A 20019-nucleotide genomic window follows, 5' to 3' on the forward strand; every position below is an offset into this window, starting at 1 on the left:
GATGTGCAGTGAGAATTTGTACAGAAGAAAAAAAAAACCTTTGACAGAGTTTAATTTTGCTGAGTTGCAATTTTAAAACTGCTGTCTTATCTAATAATCTCTGTATAACCAACCCTTCAACGAAATCTTTATTCAAGTGGACTAAGTTACAGTAACACTGTTTAAGGGGCGAATAAAATACACATATGATTCAAGGGGTTTGTAGGCGCAAATTATTGCTGCTCCCACCCATTTGTCAATCTGACCTACCCGTGGCGAATCCCGTTTCTTCAGCAGCCGATGCTCTGGCGACCCCAAGTTCAACCTAGAACTAGGGATTGGGGCTTGTTACCGGAACGTACCGAATCTATATCCGGAAAAGGACCTTCAACATCGACAGTAATCTTCAAAACCGTCGAAGAGTGTCTTTATAGCTAAAACAACAACACCGTTGCCAGAAATGTATCCTAATGACGTCAGAGTACCATCTCAAGAATGTGTAACAGTCTCAAAACTAATGGAAAATCTGCTTAACAAGCAGTTTTAGAATATTTCCCACTGTATAGATTAACGAGACAGTTATCCCTTTTAAAAAAATTTACATGAACACACAAGAAGGTACCTCGTTGAACACAATGACGAAATTCGAAACTACAGCAGTTTTATAATGCAATGTACAGGCTGTAGATATGCAATTGAAGCATCAGACCTAAACTGCATGGGTACAATGTATGAAAAGATCATGTTAAAAAGATAAAAAATAAAAAATAGATACCATGTAACTCCGAAGAGAATTAGTCCGAGCTTATATTCCAATTTGCTTCGCACTCCTTCTAATTTTTCCTACAACTTGGCGACATGTTTTAAGACGACTCCGAACGGCATCTGCAAGCCAGAAGAGCCTTCACAGAAAAGCTTTTCATGGCAGGACACTCGGAGTATTTGCCAATTCACTGCCGAGGGACGACCCCGTTTAGAAAAACTTTTTTCGAATTGATGAAATTTGTTTCTATATTTTTGACATTGCTTGAACGCTACCACCACACCACGGCGGCCGCCAGGCATATTGGCGATTGTGGATTTGGCGCTACAGTATTTTTCCCACAAACAAAGACCACTCTCCTTGAGTATCTTATTGCAAAATTCATAAACCTCATTCACACACAGTTTACAAATTGCTTTGCTGAATTCCGCTATATAAAACTCATTCTTAGTCCATCACCTCATTCCTGAAGAGGCAAATATACTTCCCAAAGAGTGGCATATAATAATCATTAATTGCGGCCAATTTAGACCTACCAAATCATGCTAGGCCATAAGAAACCTTAATCTCCTATGCTGTATACGCCACTGGAATCAAAGCCGCTTTCGTTGAGGTCTGTTTTGCAATTGTAACATGCAAATTAAGAGCTGATACTGCGGCTACTTCCATGGTAATAGTCTAGTTGAGTGGTCGACTGCTAATACGCTACCAAAAATATCGAGAGAGGTGTCAAACGACGCGTATTAACCTCGAGAACAATAATCCGATCTGTCCGGAGATATTTGCATTTGAAGTTGGCGATTTCCATGTGGTTGTTGTTGTGTTTTCACCCCCAAAAAAAATTGTGCATCACCGTGGCGGTAGCCACGGTTATACCACACACCCGGACTTGGCATGGCGTAGCCCAGGGTTATTTTTTATAATCGCGGCCGAAGGCCGCCAACGCAGAAAGGTGTTCTGCGCAAAAATACTATGGATCCGACCCCCGGTTTCGGAGGTACCCGCGGGTCTTTTTTCGGTTTTTCGTTAATATCTTTTGAACGCGTTAAAATTTTTATTTTCCGCCTTCGGATTATTAATACTGATGTCAAGACGCGTCGGTTGACACCTCTCTCGATATTTTTGGTAGCGTATTAGCAGTCGACCCCTCAACTAGACTATTACCACTTCCATGTCATTTATCATAACAAAGCCTATAAAATAATTACATACCTACTTCTATAGTTAATTTACATTTTATGCGTTTATCAGTTTTAGTTTTCAAACAAATATCAATTGTATGTCTGATACGCAATTTATTTAAAAGAAGAAGTGCAGCATATCACGCTAAAATATATACATCTGTATAAGAACAGCTTAGTTACGAGATATGAATATAGAACAATTCGAATTTATTATGGTAATAGTCTAGTTGAGGGGTCGACTGCTAATACGCTACCAAAAATTACGAGAGGTGTCAAACGAGGCGTCTTGACGTCAGTATTAATAATCCGAAGGCGGAAAATAAAAATTTTAACTCGTTCAAAAGATATTAACGAAAAACCGAAAAAAGACCCACGGGTACCTCCGAAACGGGGGGTCGGATCCATAGTATTTTTGCGCAGAATACCTTTCTGCGTTGGCGGCCTTTGGCCGCGCTTATAAAAAATAACCCTGGGATACGCCATGCCAATTCCGGGTGTTTGGTATAACCGTGGCTACCGCCATGGTGATGCACTATTTTTTTGTGGGTACAAACACAACAACAACCACATGGAAATCGTCAACTTCAACTGCAAATATCTCCGGACAGAGATACAATTTTTCTTCTCCGTTTTCGGAGATTAATACTCGTCTTTTGACACCTCACTCGATATTTTTGGTAGCGTATTAGCAGTCGACCCCTCAACTAGACTATTACCTTTATTATTTATTAGTCTTATGTTTAGTACAGACACTTATGACTAAATTAAAAGAAGTAACATACCCTCAATCCGGGTGGCGTTTCCAATGCCTCCATTATGGCAGAATTTGCTGTAAAATGTTTGTTGAACATTTTTCAAGAGTTTTATGTTGTACAACAAAAACACGTTTACTGTGGTAAAATTAACTTTTTTAATTTTTGATTTTCCACAAATTTTTTTCAAAGCAAATAAATCAACTTTTTATCGAGTCACTTCCATAAATTGCAGAAAACTTGATTTTTGCCTTTAGTCAATTCCTCGAAATCGAATGAAATTCCTCGAATGTCAAGACAAAACCAATGGAATCGCACATAGCACCACTGATTCCAGTTATCCAGTTTACTTATGCTTAACTGCGTTTAACAGGAGAATGCTCCATATGTACTACTTAAGATTATTTCGTCACAAAGTATATTTATGCGGAAATACTTCTTATATTTAATTCTCGGAATTAATTTTTGAACGCACTTAAAATTTTATCAACTGAGACTGAAAAACTTCACAAAAAGAAAATAAGTCAAATGTCAAAACACTTATCCACAATGGTCGTAGGAACGAGTTGACAAATGAAGCATCAAGATACGCGCACATTACGTGCGCGCAAGTAGAGGCAGCTGCCCTTCACAGTAAGGCAAGGTGCACACGAGGCTACGCGTCATAGACGCGTACAAGATATTTCACATAGCTATAATTTCTCTACGCCCCAAGATCTGCACACGAAGCTACTTTCGAGCTTCGCTACAAAAAGAAAACATTGAAAAAATAAAAAAATAAATTTCTTCAGCTATATCCGCAATTTTAAACCACCGCGGACTAGAGAAAAGGGTGATTTCTAGTTTTCAACACGTTTTAGCCTTTTAAACGCTTCAACAATGTCTAACCAAGCTGTTGTGGTGTTTAATACCCTTTTTCGCTTTGGTAATATACCTTTCACGCACTTTTATTAACTAAAGTAATATTTTTTAACTAATTACACAAATTTGCATACAAAAAAATGTAAACAAACATCTTGATCTTCCTTTTTTTCAAGCGTACGTACGATCAGCGACCAACATTGCTGTACGCTTAGCTACACGAAAATTTCATGCTTTGTCGCTTTCATGCAGCTGACGCTTTGTATGCAGCTCTCCATTCAAATACGTGTGTTCGGCATCCACGCTAAAAAATTTCGCCTGCAGCGTCTATGACGCGTAGCCTCGTATGCACCTTGCCTAAGACATATTTTGGTGCAGCACATTAAGCAGCTATGTTTGTTTGTGTAATGGAGCACAAGAGTTTTAATTTGTAATAGATTTATTTTTATGCGAAGAAGAGGAAAAGAGAAGAAAGTGGTCGCCGCTATGGCTCGATATAATGTCAATAGATGTATTTTTTTTCTTGTGAATTTATAAAAAAAAAAAAAATAATAACAAAGCACGCAAAAATGTAAAATTAACTTTTGCGACTCGTCTGCCGTAACTGTTAGTAGTATCCCAAAAAGCGGTGACACTAAAAACGGGAAGTCAATTTCTCCGCCAGCGGGTTAGGGGATCAGAAAATACCCGCGGTAGGTATGCCTGTCGTAAGAGGCGACTAAAATCCCAGACTCAAGAGGCTGTGTAGCGCAACCCTTCAGGTTGCCAGCGCAATATATAGCTTCTCTAAACCCGATTGTCAACCTCACCTATCCGCGGCGAATCCTGTTTCACTAACAGACGAGGCTCTGGCGACCCCAAGCTGCTCATGGAACTTGGGGGTGGGGAGGGAGGGAATGTCCTGAAGGTTTAATGTGGCCACATAAATCTTTCCCGAGATGGTCGGGCTAGCACCTTAATGGTGCTGTGGTACCGGAGCGTACCGGATCTCTATCCGGCAAAGGACCATCACATCGATAACACTCCTCAAAGCCTTCGAGGAGCAACCTTATCGCTACAACAACAACAACAACAACAACAAGTCAATTTCTTCCTTGTCCCTCCAATACAAAAGTTAGGATGTTCGGCAACTCATTGGCAAAATCCAAACTATAAGGCTGAACTGTTCGGTAGTCAACCAGAACCAAACATTTGGTCGAACTTAATTTCCTTGGAGATTAATCGCGCCAAGTATTTGTTTATTGTTGTTTTTTTTTTAAACGCGTATACGTTTAAGGTTGCGCGTAAAAAAAAACTCTTATCCTCGCTTAGATAATACTACTTAGGAAACCCTTCTAGCGACAGTGGCTAAACAACTAGCTACAGCACAGGGTGTACTGAAGAGCCGAGACACAACTCTTTGTTGTATGTCTGTGTATAACATATAGCTGAATCAGTTGCGATGAATTCTGGACACGCACCATTTTAAGGGGTGATACATAGGATTTGTGTAGAGGTGAAACATGGACTCATATTTCAATTACATCTGATTATAATGCGTATTGAAATGTAGTAGTACTAATTTTATGCGCAGCAATTTCAGAGGTGTATTTAAAGTTTGACGCTTAGCAGTCCATATAAAGTTTAAGCATAAACGTCTATAGATATAAAACAAAAACACAGCTAGCATCGGACCATGAGGAACTGTTTCTACAAAGGTTTCTTCCACAGTATTATAGAAAATATGCTACCGTACATAAATTAAGTATGGTTAGTCTGGTGACGAGGACAGCTTACAGAATAGCAAATTGCCTCAAAACTGTGTTTTCCTCAAAATTTCTCTCATACTGAGTTGAGCTCGTAAATTACTCAAACATTTTGGGCTATCCAAGGAACTCACCTTATAAGACCTACTACAACAACCCTGTGTTGTCATCATCTGTTTTCCAATTCGATTACTCATGCGATTCCTCCTGATCGAAACAATACAAAAAGGACTAGTCAAATATTTCCAGCCAGGCTTGTCCGTCGCTTCTCGGATTTGTTTACGGAAGAAATTTATTGTGAAAAATTTTAATTTCCAGTTAATGTTAAACAAATAAAAAATTCTATATTAACAAACATTAATATTTAAATTGTGCAAGTAATTTAATTAGCACATAGCAAGTGTGGTTTATTTGACGCTTTGGGGCAGTGGTCGTCAGCCAAAAAATTGCAGTTGCAAAAGAAAAAAATCGTCATTGACGTAGGAGAAATATTCACTTATACATAAAATAAATTAAGAAGCGTGTAAAGCTGACCGGGGGTGGAAGAATTGCAAAAAAATATTTAAAGTAAACTAACTGTTCAATATTTTTTATTCGATTTGTATAATTTGTAACTCTTCCGGGCCAAGAGAATCCCACACAGTAGCTCCCACACTATATGCCCGGCTTTCATATCAATGATATGGGTGAAATGGTGCTCGATGCCATCGATGACATCGCCGTTGTTGATGTTTACGATTTAGCATCGGATATTGGCAAGGAATATGAAAGAATTATCGATCGTTATGGCACCGATGCAGTTACGGATCTCATGCCAAAGATTATCAATACCCTAGAATTGCTTGAGGCATTAGCTACAAAAAATGAGCGCGAGAATGTCACTATACAAGAGCTTCGTGATAAAATTACACAATTGGAAAGTGAAAAATCAGAAAAAGCCGAATATCGAAGACGCTTCGAAAGGGTAAATTTGGCACACCATTTTGACACCACAATAATATTAAGTTAATATGTTTTTATTTTCCATATAACAGGAAATGGAAGTACTTGAAGAGCAATGGCGCACCGAAACTAATGAACTTGTAGAAATGGTACAAACCTTACAGGATGAGAATAAGCGCCTTGTGAAGCAGACGCAAGATTTGCAATCATCTTCTGCCCATTCATCTGGCCTGGGTGCTAGTTTGACTGAAAGTATTATAAGTATTACAAATAATGAGTTAAATAGTGCGCTAACGGATACCCAAGTATTGCAACGCTTGAAAGACCAGATTTATAAGCAACGTGATGAGCTGAAACAAAAAGATCATGAATTGCAAGAAAAATATGGAGAAATAGAAAATGTAAGTAAGGTTTGTTCCAGGGAAAGAGCAGCAAAGAAACTAATATATTTGCGAGGTGGTTCTGCCCAAAGATTTCCAGAGTGGCAATCCATGGCTAGGTATGAGTTCGGGCCCTTCTATTTAGAATACTCACTATCATCGGGAAACATGAATTCGCTGAAACAGGCGGGTATACTAACCACCATACTATCGAGGAAGATTAAAAAATAGCCTATTTGGGTTCGGGTTTTCAATGTCAGTATAAACTGTAGCTGAAGTTGACTAGACGTAAACCCTGCCACTTTACCTGCTTAAACTAAGTTGAGCACCAAATTTGTATGTTATCGACCAAAGTGGTAAGCTGAGGTTAAAACTCGCAATGGAAAATCTAGCCTTCGTTGTTCAAACCTTATCTAAGCCAGATTGGGGAGATATATTATTTGTACTCGAAGAATAGTTAGCAGTTTGTCATATTTTGACGACCATAATTTGGTTCCTTCTTCTGCTTATATAGTGGGTTCTGTAACTCGATTTGAACGAAAATGTGATACGAAAGCAGTCAAATCATATAAATTTTTTTTCAAATCCGAAATAAATATCTTTCAAATCGTGTTCCAGAATAAGACCCCAGGACTCATTGTATTTTAAGGGAGTGTTGACAGAGACGCTATAAATTGCTAGAGCTGGGAATACAACCTTTAGGTAGTATTAACACATAACTTACACATTTTGCTATGAAAGTTATGAATTCTACTTGGAAAGACACGAGTTTTTCACAGAAGTGGAAGTATGTAATACATATGTAGCCGATACTTGAACTGATGACATAATCACAGCAGATATCTCACAAATACTAGTTCTTTAGCCTGATACTATCGCTCTCTTGACTCGTTCTGTACATATTTGATGAAAATGTCTGTCATTATGTAAAAAAAAAAAATCATGAAGTTTCTGCTCACCTCAATAGGGACATCTATTATTTAAAATTGTGATTTGCTCCTAGTGAAGACATCTTCTCTAGTTTCAGGTCTTTGAGCAGTGTGAGCCACATTTTTTCTTTCCCACAGCTTTCGTAAATCGCTTTCTAACTCGTGCCCTGGGTTGCAGCATCCTGCTGTCTTTCTTAAACCTAATCAAAGAAAGTAAATCAAATTTATATCCGTACAATTCCTTCACTCTTAATCGCTTTTTTGGGTGTCCGCAAAGTTTGCCTAACAAATTAATTACCTAACGATGCTATGCTACGACGCAGTTTAGAAATTTTCCCATTACTCAGGTCATCACAAAATCTATTTTACGCTCGTTAATTTAAGCAAATTGAATCAACTTGTTGCCAATTATAAACTGCCTATGCAAAAGTATTGGCGCAATCTATATAGAAAAAGTTTTGCCATGGTATATATAATTACTTTTTCCAACCTATTTTGTGTGTGGGTGTTATTGTTTTGCGCTTCTTTATATAGTTGCTCAGAATTTTTGCTTTACCTTACATGTTCATTCTCTTACCCTCAAATAAAAAGTTTTATTTGATTTCGTTGTATTCTTTCTCTGTTTCTCTCCCTCCCCTACCCATAGCTGCATATACAAATGGACCGTTTGAAGTCCTCAGGACGCGACGCTCATCGCCGCCGCAAAATGTTGCAAGCTCAAGTGAAGACGCTGTGTGAAGAGCGCGCTGATTTTCTTGCACAATTACAAGACCAATACCGTGACATAAATCATTTACGCAAACAACTTGGTCTGGCAGAGAAGGAGAATGAAGATTTGGTTAAGTCTGGCAGTGACGACCCCAACGATCCGAATCGTCCGCGTTACACAACTTTACAATTGAAGGAGTTAATTTGTGAACGCGATGAATTGATCACCACCGTTGATAATTTAACAGAAGAGCTGAAATCACTCAAACCCGGCAGTAATGCCAAAGTGGGAGCGGCAGGTGGTGGTGGTGATTCAAGTTCGTATGATTATGATGACAAAGATGATGAAGTTGATGATGAATCACAAGAAGCACATGAAGCTGTGTGTGGCACGTAAGTGTAGTTATTATGTTTACTTTGTGTGAGTGTGTGGCCAGTGTTGTGGGTTGGTGTGTGGGGCGTCTGCGCTTGGATGACCACAAGTGTCACTGCCGACGTAGTAGTGCTTAACAAATATTTTTTGCATTTGAATGTGTGTAATTTGATTTTTACATTTTCTAGGCCACCTGAGCACGATGCACCTGTACAAGGACCATTACCTTACGAGCCAGACGATGCACCTTGGAAGAAGAGCAATGAATCGGGCATACGCAAATTGTAGGTGCAAAATTTTCGCAAACTAAATTCATATGCTTTAAAGGATTTAAAATTCTTTGCTTATAAGCAATAATTGCCTAAGTCTCATGTAAAAGGATAGTACTTAGGTGATTATTACTTGTGACAGAATTAGATTTTATTTAAGGTGTGGAATGAAGAGAATAATAGCAAATCTGTTTGAAGAAATTATATTGGAAGCCCAAAGCATTTTTTTAAAAAACATATCAGATGCCGTTCGCATCTGGGATACAATTAAAGAATCTTACAATTTAAAGGCAAAAAACTTAGTAAGACTTACGTCATACATTAGGCCTATACACATTGTAATTGTTATTGATTCATTGATTTATTATTAAATAGATGTTGATGATGAGTACAAGTCCAAGGTACAACATAAGAAGGGATCTAACTGTTGTAGAACTTTCATAAATCCTGGTTTTGTGCCTTTTAACTCTGCGGTTCATCATTAGGTTTTGCGTCTTCTTTTTAGTCTTATTTCTCTTGTGGCAGTGCATCGCCGCCTTCAATAGGTGCGAGCACTCACACATTGTCATCCATATGTTCTCACGGAACTCCAAGGATATTTGTAGTTTCAATAGGGTTGGACACAAGAGACATGGGTGCTAGAGGCGTTGATTCCATATTGCAATTCAAAATATGGTTTGTATCATGTGGTGACACATCACAAACAGAGCATACAATGCGAGTGAGGGGGTTGATTCTGAATAATTAAGAGTTTAACCTATTATAGCATCCAGATCGAAATTGTGCCAGAGTAACGCGCATCTTACTAAGAAGTCTACTTTCCTCTACTGTGAGTTCAGGGTATTGGACTCTGGGAATGATTGAATTTTGAGTCGGCGTTTTCTGAATCTGAATAGTGTGCTCTATCCAATGAGCTACTTATTATATGTACATACAAGAAAATGTTGTGTAAAAGAATGTATGCCGTGCAGTAATTCGCGCAAATGAAATCTTTTATTTTTAGATTTATAACAATAAGTTTAAACTCTTGGGTTTTGTTTTAAAACCAGACGTGTATAAAAGATTCTTTTCTTTAGATTGTTTAAACATTTTGTTTTGTTTTAAAACAATTTTGAAATCTTAGACTTATTATTAAGTTAAGTTTTAAATTTAAAACTAATAAAATTAGAAAGCAGTAGTAAATTGAGAGATTTATGTTTAGCTTAAGAAATTGTAAAATTTAGGTGTAAACTTCTTACTGTTTCTTATCATTTCAAATGCATTGATATTGCTACCTAAAAAAATTTAACTCAATCGATTTTTTTTTCAGTTTCCGCCGCCTATTCTCCGACACTTCGGACACTTCAAAACGTTCATTGGCTACGCTATCAAAAATGGCTCTTTCTGCCACACCTGGAAATTTGGAAACCAAATAAATTCAGGAGCTAGTTGAAGCTTTTGCTTTATTCGCTAGGTAAATCAAGATGATACGGCAGATTTTATTTTCTAAAGGGAGCTGCGGTTGCAAGAGAGGCGCGATTTAACTGAATTTTTTTTTGGATGTACAGAAACATTCCCGCGCTGGACACTACACTGTCAAATAAATTTATTTCTTAGGGCTTCATTCTGTATTGCGAACGATAGCTTAGTCGAACGATTCGCCTCCAAAGGATTTCGTCTAGCAATAGAATTCTCTAGGGGGACTGATGAAAGCATATAAACTTATAAGGTGTAAAATTATATCCATTTACACACGCTGTTATATGAACGCACCTAGAAATACTCTTGATAAACTTGATTGTTTATCAGCTGTATTATTGCCAAACAAAAATTTTTTGATTGTTATACAAATTAAAAAATGCCAAGATTAAGTGAAAAATCAAAACTAAAACGTCTTTACTAAGATATTCTTGTAAATGACTTTCTGATGTTGGAGATTTCTGATGAAAATGCCTGCTGTAATGTCTGGAAGGTTGCATTCCTTTGAGTTTACCGCGTTTACACAATGAAATGTGCGCGTAAATTTATACAAATTGTGTAAATGATTTTTCATACAAAATTTGACAGTTCGTTTACGCACTAGATAAATTTATACGTTTACACACTTTATAAGGCATTTATACGGTTACATGAGTCCCCCTTCTATCATTTTCGTTCGGCCTTTACGTACCTTACTTAATGTGAAACGGGAAGGCAAGTGTCAAATGAGATGTTTCCATCTTTTAACATAGTGCAAACACACTAGCGATTCGTCTCTGGGGCGAAACGAACGTTCGTTTCGTAATAGAGAATGAGGCCCTTAATTTTACTAAAAAAAAATTTTTAAGTTAAAGAATTTTTTTTCAAATTGATTCCACTCTAAAACATAAATATTTAAGTAAGGTGAATATATGATATTAATTAAAAAAGGGCGTTACGTGGTCCCAGGTTTTCTTGGTTGCAAACTTAAAAAAAAAAAAAATTTTCAATATTTTTTAAAATTTGTTTATATGTATTTTTATATTTAATTTATACAACCATTTGTTTAAATAGTAATCATGTTGTTCGTTTAACGCCCATTAGTATTTAAACTGAAGCCAAAAATGTTTTTAAGTGCTTTTTATTTTTTTATACACGCATGTATATATATTTATTGTCTTCTACACAACTAATCTTTCACATTTTAAGCACGCTTTTATTTATTAAGATGGAGCGTAGTATTTATTTATAAATATATTTATGTCTGTTAAAGCGCAGCATATACAATATAAGAAAACGCTCAAGAAAATTTGTGTACAAAAGTATGTAATTCTTACGTGAAAAATAGGATCAGCCTACAGACGTCTATTTATAGAGAATCACCAACGACGGACAGCAATAGAAATTTTCAAACTGGCGGTAGTTAATTTTCCATATTACCTATTTTAAGATAAGCAAAAAACGCGGTGTTTTCGTTAAAATTTCACAAAAAGGTTGTTGAAACGTTAAAAAATTTGTTAAATTATGATTATTTTATCAAAATAAAGGTTTTATAGCGTTGGTGAACTACCTACCTGCGATTTGATTATAGTAAACAATGGTTTACTGTTTCACACAATTCGTTCTGTTCTATAACCAAGGCGAATCTGGAGCAGCCAAGGCGAATCTATACCAGGTGGTGGCAAAGCGAATTCAACCAATTTGCCGTGCAGAAGAATGTCAAGTCAAAAGAAAATTTTCATAGATTTCGATTAACTGACATATTGTTGTACAAGGTGTTGTATGTAAAATTATCAAGAAGAAGTAATCAGCTGTTGGGATAACAACCCTGCAAAAATTGTTGGATTACGTGTTACATTTTCTTCATGTTGGAGTACTCTAACAAAACTCCTTTGCAATACGTTTGCGGATCACCATCAGCCGATCATTGCTCGTTTTTTAACGACCGTGATCACGACACGATGACGATCGAACAGAGTCGCCAAAAGTAAAATATTGCATACAAATTACTGATAATAAAATCTTACTATGGCAACTCTGATAAAATGCAACCGCGCACTGGTATTATGTACACATACTATAGTATAAGCTGGAGACATTGGTGCTTTATCGGTAACCGTATCGGTAACGTTTTAACAGCTGATTCGACCAACCTTATGAGAATCAATGCAATCGATTATTGGTGACGCTAAGGTCGTAACCGTATCGTAGCCAACCAATTGGGGTTTGGTTTACCATCGTAACGATAAACAGCTGATTACGTTAGGGATACGGATACAGCGATACGACATACGGCACCATTGACTCCGGCTATAGAGAAGTTTTAGTTTCTTTATTCACGCAAACGCTAAATAACATATGAATATTCGATCCACTCAACTGTTGCAATTTTATGTCAAATTACTGAGCAGAATTTCGCTACTTTTGCTCATCGTGTTTATTTCGATGTTTGGCAGTTCTTTAACATTTTAAAATGTTGGTTTCGAATAAAATTTTGCCTTTTAATTTTATGGTGAAGTGTAAAAAATAATTTAGGAAGTCCTTTTACTTAAAATTTAAGTATAGTTATTTTTTTTAACAGTTGGCTCAACTTGTCGCTCATAAAACCAAATATCTATCACTAAATTGAAGGAAACATGTTTGCAACGTATCAACAAGGATAAGAGCCATCATCCGGTGGCAAAAATCCTGAGCCAGATAAATAATTTTGCATGTAAATGCAACAACAACGATTTGAGCCAGATAAATCCAGATAGAAGTGTGGTTCAATTTGTGAGCCAGATAATTTGTTAATTATTTCTTTTTAGTTTGGCAACGCTGCCTTTAATAAACCTACTTTTTCAAAAATAGATGTCGCTGCTTAGCCTTTCTCCCTATGAATTAAATGAAAAACAGCGGCGACATCTGCCTATCACATTTCACCTGTGCGAAAATTTCACGACATCTGCTTCTCAAGTCTATCAATGATCCAGAGCATTCCCGTGAGAATTGAGCGTGAGCCGGAGCTGTTAAACTCACTGGATGACGGCAAGTGTTCGTTGAAAGCTCCCACTTTATCTCAGTATTTAACCCATTGCGTTCTGGCAGGGTCGTCGCTGAAGAAATAATGAGACGTACATATATTTCTTGGCAAAACCAGGGCTCCCCGGTGTACGTTTGCTAAAAAAGTCTTTAGAAAAAGGTAGAAGAAAGCGTATGCGTTTTCTCGAGAGATAGATACTACTTGACGAATAAAATTTTTCTTGAGCGTGTTTTTGTTTGGAATTTTTGATTTCTTGCGATGTAAATACCGCGCTTTGAACTGGGTAACAAACAAACTAAGGTACCCTATTTCGCCTATTAATATTATATAACATTGTATGTATGTATAAGTATGAATGTATATTTAAAATTTTTGTAACTTAAATACATACACACATAAATATATTTTTTTTATGCAAAAAGTTTGTAAGGTGCTGAATTATCATTTATTTTAAATGTCTTAAACACAAAATTTAAAAATTACTTTAAAAAGTGTTAAAATTGCAACGATTTAGATAAATATAAAAAATATATACAAATAATCGAAAACACAAATTCTGTATACATACTTCTTTATATATTTTACAATTGAACTATGTATGACATGTATGATACATTGTATGTACTAGAATAGGCAGTATTTATATTTGTATTTTACTTAAGAGGCATTCCATGTCAAATCGACAAACATGCATCTACTATTTTTCGTCGCCCATTCTGCTTGAAACATATAAAAATTGGTTCAAACAATTTTACTTATAAACTGCAACAATAGAGGAAAATATTGGAATCCGAAAATATCGTTGTTGTTGTTGTTGTTGTTGTAGCGATAAGGTTACTCCCCGAAGGCTTTGGGGAGTGTTATTGATGTGATGGTCCTTTGCCGGATACAGATCCGGTACGATCCGGTAATTAATTAAGGTGCTGGCCCGACCATCTCGAGAACGACTTATATGGCCACATTAAACCTTCAGGCCATCCCTCCCTCCCCACCCGCAAGTTCCATGAGGAGCTTGGGGTCGCCATAGCCTCGTCTGTTAGTGAAACGGGAATCGCCGCTCAAAGGTGAGGTTGACAATTGGGTTGGAGAAGCTATATATTGCGCTACACAACCCCTTGAATCCCGTGAAAATATCGTCATTATGCTTTGTTTTAATACTGCTACGCAAGTCTATGATGACAGTAAGTAGAACTTTTAACAAAACCGATTCAAATGTCGATTTGACATGGAATGACGCAATTGAAACTAGCTTCACGTATTGCAAAGAAGCATCTCGAGTTTCTTTTTTTTTACAAATCTCCTAAGTCACTGCATCTGTGGCCTACACCATCTTCTCACTCAGCATCTCCCAATATCACACGCTCTCAAACAAATAATCTGTATTTTAATCACACAACTCTAGTGCCGTTTTTTCAAGCTAAGTCGTAGCTGATGAAATATGAAAATCATTTTTAATATATATAATAATACTAATATTGATATTGAAAGCATAAAAATATTCCCCCTATTGCGAGTGTCGATCGCAGTCGACAGTCCATCGTTGAGCGTTGATCGATTATCTTTATAATGCATAAAAAGTATCTTATATGAATCGAAATGTTAAAAAAATATCAAAATCTGTTTCGTACAAGATAACTGTTTTAATAGTTCAAAGATTTGGCGATTAACTTGCATAATAACAAAATTAAATGAAAAAGATGGAATCGACAAATAGTCGATTCTACTCCAATCGACACTCGCAATAGGGGAGTTATATTTGTAGTTTTGATTGCCAACATGTCTGTTAAGTAGCGCAAAATTTGCTGAGAAGCAATAATATTTAAATTTAGTACAGTGTTGAGCGAATGGTTAGTAGCATTATTTTAAAATGACGCAAAATATTGTTTTTTGTGTAATAAAATATTTTGAAATCAAATACTTTCGTTAAACGTAATATATATATCTTGGTTTCTGTGTTGCCCGAATATCAAAGATCCGAGCCAAAGTAGCGCACGGGGCGCCATTTTGATGAGAAGAATTTACGGAATTGCTGCGGACAATGAATTTAGCTACTTGCTAAAGTTCCCGCTGTATATAACTGCCCATAGTTCGAAACCGAGATCAAGATATTGTGACGAATATTAGCAACACTAAGGGATACTATCATCTCTAAGCCGATACTAAGCAGTCACTTGTATCTACATAAACAAATCAACCATTATGTCTACACAGATGTACATACAAGAAGCGGAGAGATATGCACAAATACATGCATATACCTGAGGTACAAAAGTATGCAATCATCGGTGGAAGTATCACTCACATATACACGCGCATATGAGAAGCCATAAACGTGCCTCTGTAGTTTATAACTGGTGAGTTTATAGCTGGTAAACAAGTAGTAAATTCTAGAAGAAGAAACGCCTTGAAGTATGCGAACGACACAGCAGAGAGTATAAAAGGAGCAAAAGCTGAGTAAGCAGAATCAGTTTGATTTAAGCACTCTATTGGTTGCGAAGTATAAGTGTTATTGGGGAGTACTCTAATAAAGACCATTTTGCATTATACAATATTGGAATTATTTATTCAACAGTTTAGCGATACGAACGCTAGTAAGGTTGCAAATAAGCGCAATTGCACTAAATTCGTTACAATATAATATTCGATATCTATTAAAATTTGCGCAACAAGGCTTCTAACTTTTGGCTCATCACTGTATGTATATACTAGGATGGAAATGGAACATAAAATATTAATTTCTAATAAAAAAAAACATAAAATATTAATTTATGTTATTGGAGAAATAATATTTTTGAAGGCGTTACGTGTTAACGAAAATGCAGAAAGAAAATTAAAAAAAAAACATAAAAAAAATAAATTAATATAAATTGCATAAATCTACAATTATTAGCCAATTCAATACAAATACAACATGCGGAAAACTAAACGAGTTAATTAATAGCGCCATAAGAAATACAACATTATTGAAAAAATTTATTTTATAGTTGAAAAATTATTTGCATGAAAAAAGAAAAGAAAAAAAAAACAGTAAAAAAACCGTAAAATTCTAATATCATCAAATTCAAGAAGCTTTCGCTAATATTATTTTTTGTTTTTTTTTTTTTTTTAACGTTTTAATAATTTTTTTTGTGTTACGTGGAGGGTGCGTTTGCTCTAACTGGTTTTTTAAGCTTCGGTGCTACACTCTGTAGCAACGAGCCACTCCGAGTGTAGGACTGTCTTCTTCTCTTTATAGGCTACTTACTAAAACCTTAACCCCTCACGGCCTGCATTTCTGTAACTAGAACCACGTTTTGCATTACTTCAGGTGATATAGTTATGGTCACTACCCGTAAAATCCTCCATCACCCTCCTTTCAGACGCGATTGACAGCACAATAGGTTTGCGATGCGAGTGTAATATCAGGGATCGAATATCGAAAGTCTGCCCGGCGTTATATTGGGGTCGTGCCGGTGCTCAAAATGACTAATTCAAGCCGGGCAGCCATTTATAGCACTAACTTCCCTCTGGAGTTAGTCTGAGGCATTTCCCGATTGCCAGTTTGATCACGCAGCTCGTTTTCAAGTAGTTCTAGCTTATTTTCAAGCCCTTGGATCATTCAGAGACAGCTGGCAGCTCACTTATGTGGTGTGCACCACAGTTACACGTACGTTGCCGTTTCCTCAGCACGGCTTCTTACGTAGGTGTTATATGATTACGTATCTAAAAGCAATTTCGCTCAAACAATAAATCAGAAACGGTCAAAAGATTCGTAAAAATGACAATAAGTAATGGATCTAAAGAGTACTGGTATCCATCATTTCTCACATTTTCCAAATCCGACTACCCATTTCAGAGCTATTGCGACTTGAAAACATGATTTCGATCACGAACCGTAATGTAAGGATACTACAATGCCCGAGTATCTAGCACCCAGATTCCCTGAATCTCAGTGCGGTTTGCATCGACGTTTGCAGTATGTGCATGCCTATCGGAAGCAGGTTTAGTATGGGTTCTTGAGCCGCCATGGGGCAGGTGCGACAGTAGGTTGATGAAATTCAGTAGGTTGATGAAATTCTAGTTTTTACTAAGAGCTTCACACCACACTGTAGACCAATACGTTAGCACTGGTCGCAACACTGCCTCATACAATGCCTTTGGCCTGAGATAAAATTTTTTACTGAAAGCTGACTCACAGGCGTACAATACTATGCTTGCTTTCCCTATCCGCTCTTCGAATACTATTTGACAGGGCTAATTGTTGGCGGCCACCGTGGTGTGATGGTAGCGTGCTCCGCCTACCACACCGTATGCCCTGGGTTCACACCCCGGGCAAAGCAGCATCAAAATTTTAGAAATAAGGTTTTTCAATTAGAAGAAAATTTTTGTAAGCGGGGTAGCCCCTCGTCAGTGTTTGGCAAGCGCTCCGGGTGTATTTCTGCCTCGTGAAGAGTAGCAGATTCGTCTTCTCCGGATTTAGCCTAAGGCCATATGCCTGTGCTAATATAATACATACTTATGAAGTGTTCAAAAACTGAAGCTAAATAAACTATATGAAGCTGAGTATTAATTGCTCGGTTACACTCTTACTTGTTTTATATATCTTTGGACTTTTTTCTTGTTTTTTTTTTCCAATAAATGTATTTACATGAGTGCTTTTTGATTTATGTGAAAAGTTCTTTTTAAAAATCAAAAAATTTAATTTGTTTATTTTTATTTTTTATATCTATTTGGGCTTGAGCTTTTCAAATGAATGATTGTAAGTTTTTAGAGAAAAACAGTCTGATGGTCCATTTAAATTTGGAATTTTAAAAGATTTTAACAAAGAGAAACAAACATTTGAGAATTACATAAAGTGTGCTACTAATTGAAATTCCTTACAAAAAAAAATAAATAAAAGAAAAGTTAAAAAAAACAAACAAAAAACAAAAAAATAATAAAACGTAAAAATTATAAATGCCAGAAACACACTTTACACACGGCGAATCTATACAAAGTAATGGCAAAGCGAGTTCAACCAAATCGCCGTGCAGAAGAATGTCAAGTCAAAAGAAAATGTCCAATGATTCCGATTAACTGACATGTTCTAGTACAAGGCGTTGTATGGAAAATAATCAAGAAGCAATCAGCTGTTGGGATAACAACACCCGTTACTGAATTCGCATTGACTTTACATAAAAGATACAAAAAAAAAAGAAACAAAAAAACCAGAGTGACATCTTCAAATAAACACAAATTTATTTTTTATTCGGGTTGGTTTAACATATCATAAAAATTTACGCAGAAGTTATAATGGATTGGAAAAGCCAAAAGCAACAATTTTAAAAAAATGTTGTATGTCTTCGAGCATACACAATTATGTCATAAATATTATACATCATATATTTTTTAAAAGTTGGATTAGTACATTTTATATAATACAATTACTTTTAAAAATTTTATTTAAAAAAAAGTGCCAAAGCCATTTTCTTCCTAATAGCGTTATGCAGTAAAACACTCAGCATAGCACAAGAAATCTTCAAGAAATTGAGAAAAAACCTTGCACAAAGCATGCCCAGAAAAAATCCCCGAAAAGTTTTTTTTTTTTTTTGATAAATGCCTCCTTTTTACTCAGATTTATGGCTCTTTTGCGATTTTTTGTCTATCTTTGAAAATAGAGCTTTACCTTAGATTTTGAAACATTGTATACATAAAAACTTGCAACAAAAATTTATTTACAATTTATGATATTTTAAAATATTTTTATAATTATAAAACTTGAATAACTTTTGTAAACATAAATGCATTTTTTTATTTTTTTATAATTTTTTTTTTTATTTAAAGCCAAATGTTTAATGAAAAAAATAATGTATAACACAAAATGGCTTAAAACAAAAATGAAGAATTGGTTAAATTAAATTGTTATATGAAATAAAGAAATGAATGTAATACAATTAAGAAGAAGAAAAAATATTAACAATAACAAAGGTATACATTTTATTATTTTGTGTTAGCACTTGAGTATGGAAATGTGTAAACATGTGAATGTTGTTGTTGTTGTTGTGGCAGCGCTTCGCCCCATCCAATAGGTGCGACCGATCACAAATTGTCATCAATAACATCAATAACCCCATTTAACACGTGAATGTAATTTTAAGTGATATCTAGATTTTCTGTATATAAATTTGTAGGCGTTAAGCCAAAAATATGGTGCAGTGAAATTATGCCCGTGGAAATATAGGCTGCAGGCGTTGTTTCCATTTATTCGGATATTACGCACTTTCTCTAATTAAAGCTTTTTATGAAGGCTTTAAAGCACATTTGTATTAGCAATTAAAACTCATGATATTACTGAAAAAAAAAAAAAAACAATTTTGTAAAATAACTAAAAATACAATAAAAAAATAAGATGAATTCAAATAAAATTAGCTGATTTAAAATATAGATAATTTAAGTTGTTTTATTATAATTTACTTCACTTTCTTTTTAATTTAATTTATAAATTTCATATATTTTACAGTTTTATCATTAAGTTCTCTTCATTGAATTGTTTTATGACTGATATTATAGAAACAATTGTATTAACCAATATGAGCATGTCTCGCAAATTAAATACAGATAATGAATTGTTTATTTTGTTTTATTTATTTAAAAAAATTTTATTTTGATTTATTTAATTTATTTTATTTTCCTTTATACAATTTTATCCAGTTTCAT

At 35.6% G+C, this 20019-nt stretch overlaps 2 protein-coding genes across 3 annotated transcripts in view; one reads left to right on the forward strand and one right to left on the reverse strand.

The window, feature by feature from the left end:
* LOC137249603 (zinc finger FYVE domain-containing protein 1-like) overlaps nucleotides 1-3206 on the reverse strand; it is a 58577-nt gene extending 55371 nt beyond the window's left edge. For both annotated transcript variants that reach the window (XM_067781248.1, XM_067781246.1), the window contains exon 1: nucleotides 2709-3206. In XM_067781248.1, coding sequence (XP_067637349.1) covers nucleotides 2709-2777 — 69 coding nt within the window. In that variant the 5' untranslated portion in view covers nucleotides 2778-3206. The remainder of the gene's footprint in view (nucleotides 1-2708) is intronic.
* A 2318-nt stretch (nucleotides 3207-5524) lies between these two features.
* Nucleotides 5525-19751, forward strand: Rilpl (Rab interacting lysosomal protein like). The gene is made up of 5 exons (XM_067781249.1): nucleotides 5525-6248; nucleotides 6319-6627; nucleotides 8182-8636; nucleotides 8805-8900; nucleotides 10195-19751. Exons 1-5 carry the CDS (start codon nucleotides 5943-5945, stop codon nucleotides 10298-10300), a joined length of 1272 nt encoding a protein of 423 aa, XP_067637350.1. The 5' UTR covers nucleotides 5525-5942; the 3' UTR covers nucleotides 10301-19751.
* Nucleotides 19752-20019: the final 268 nt, after the last annotated feature.

The sequence above is a fragment of the Eurosta solidaginis genome, chromosome 4 (genome assembly GCF_040869045.1).
Source record: "Eurosta solidaginis isolate ZX-2024a chromosome 4, ASM4086904v1, whole genome shotgun sequence".
Lineage (NCBI taxonomy): Eukaryota > Metazoa > Arthropoda > Insecta > Diptera > Tephritidae > Eurosta > Eurosta solidaginis.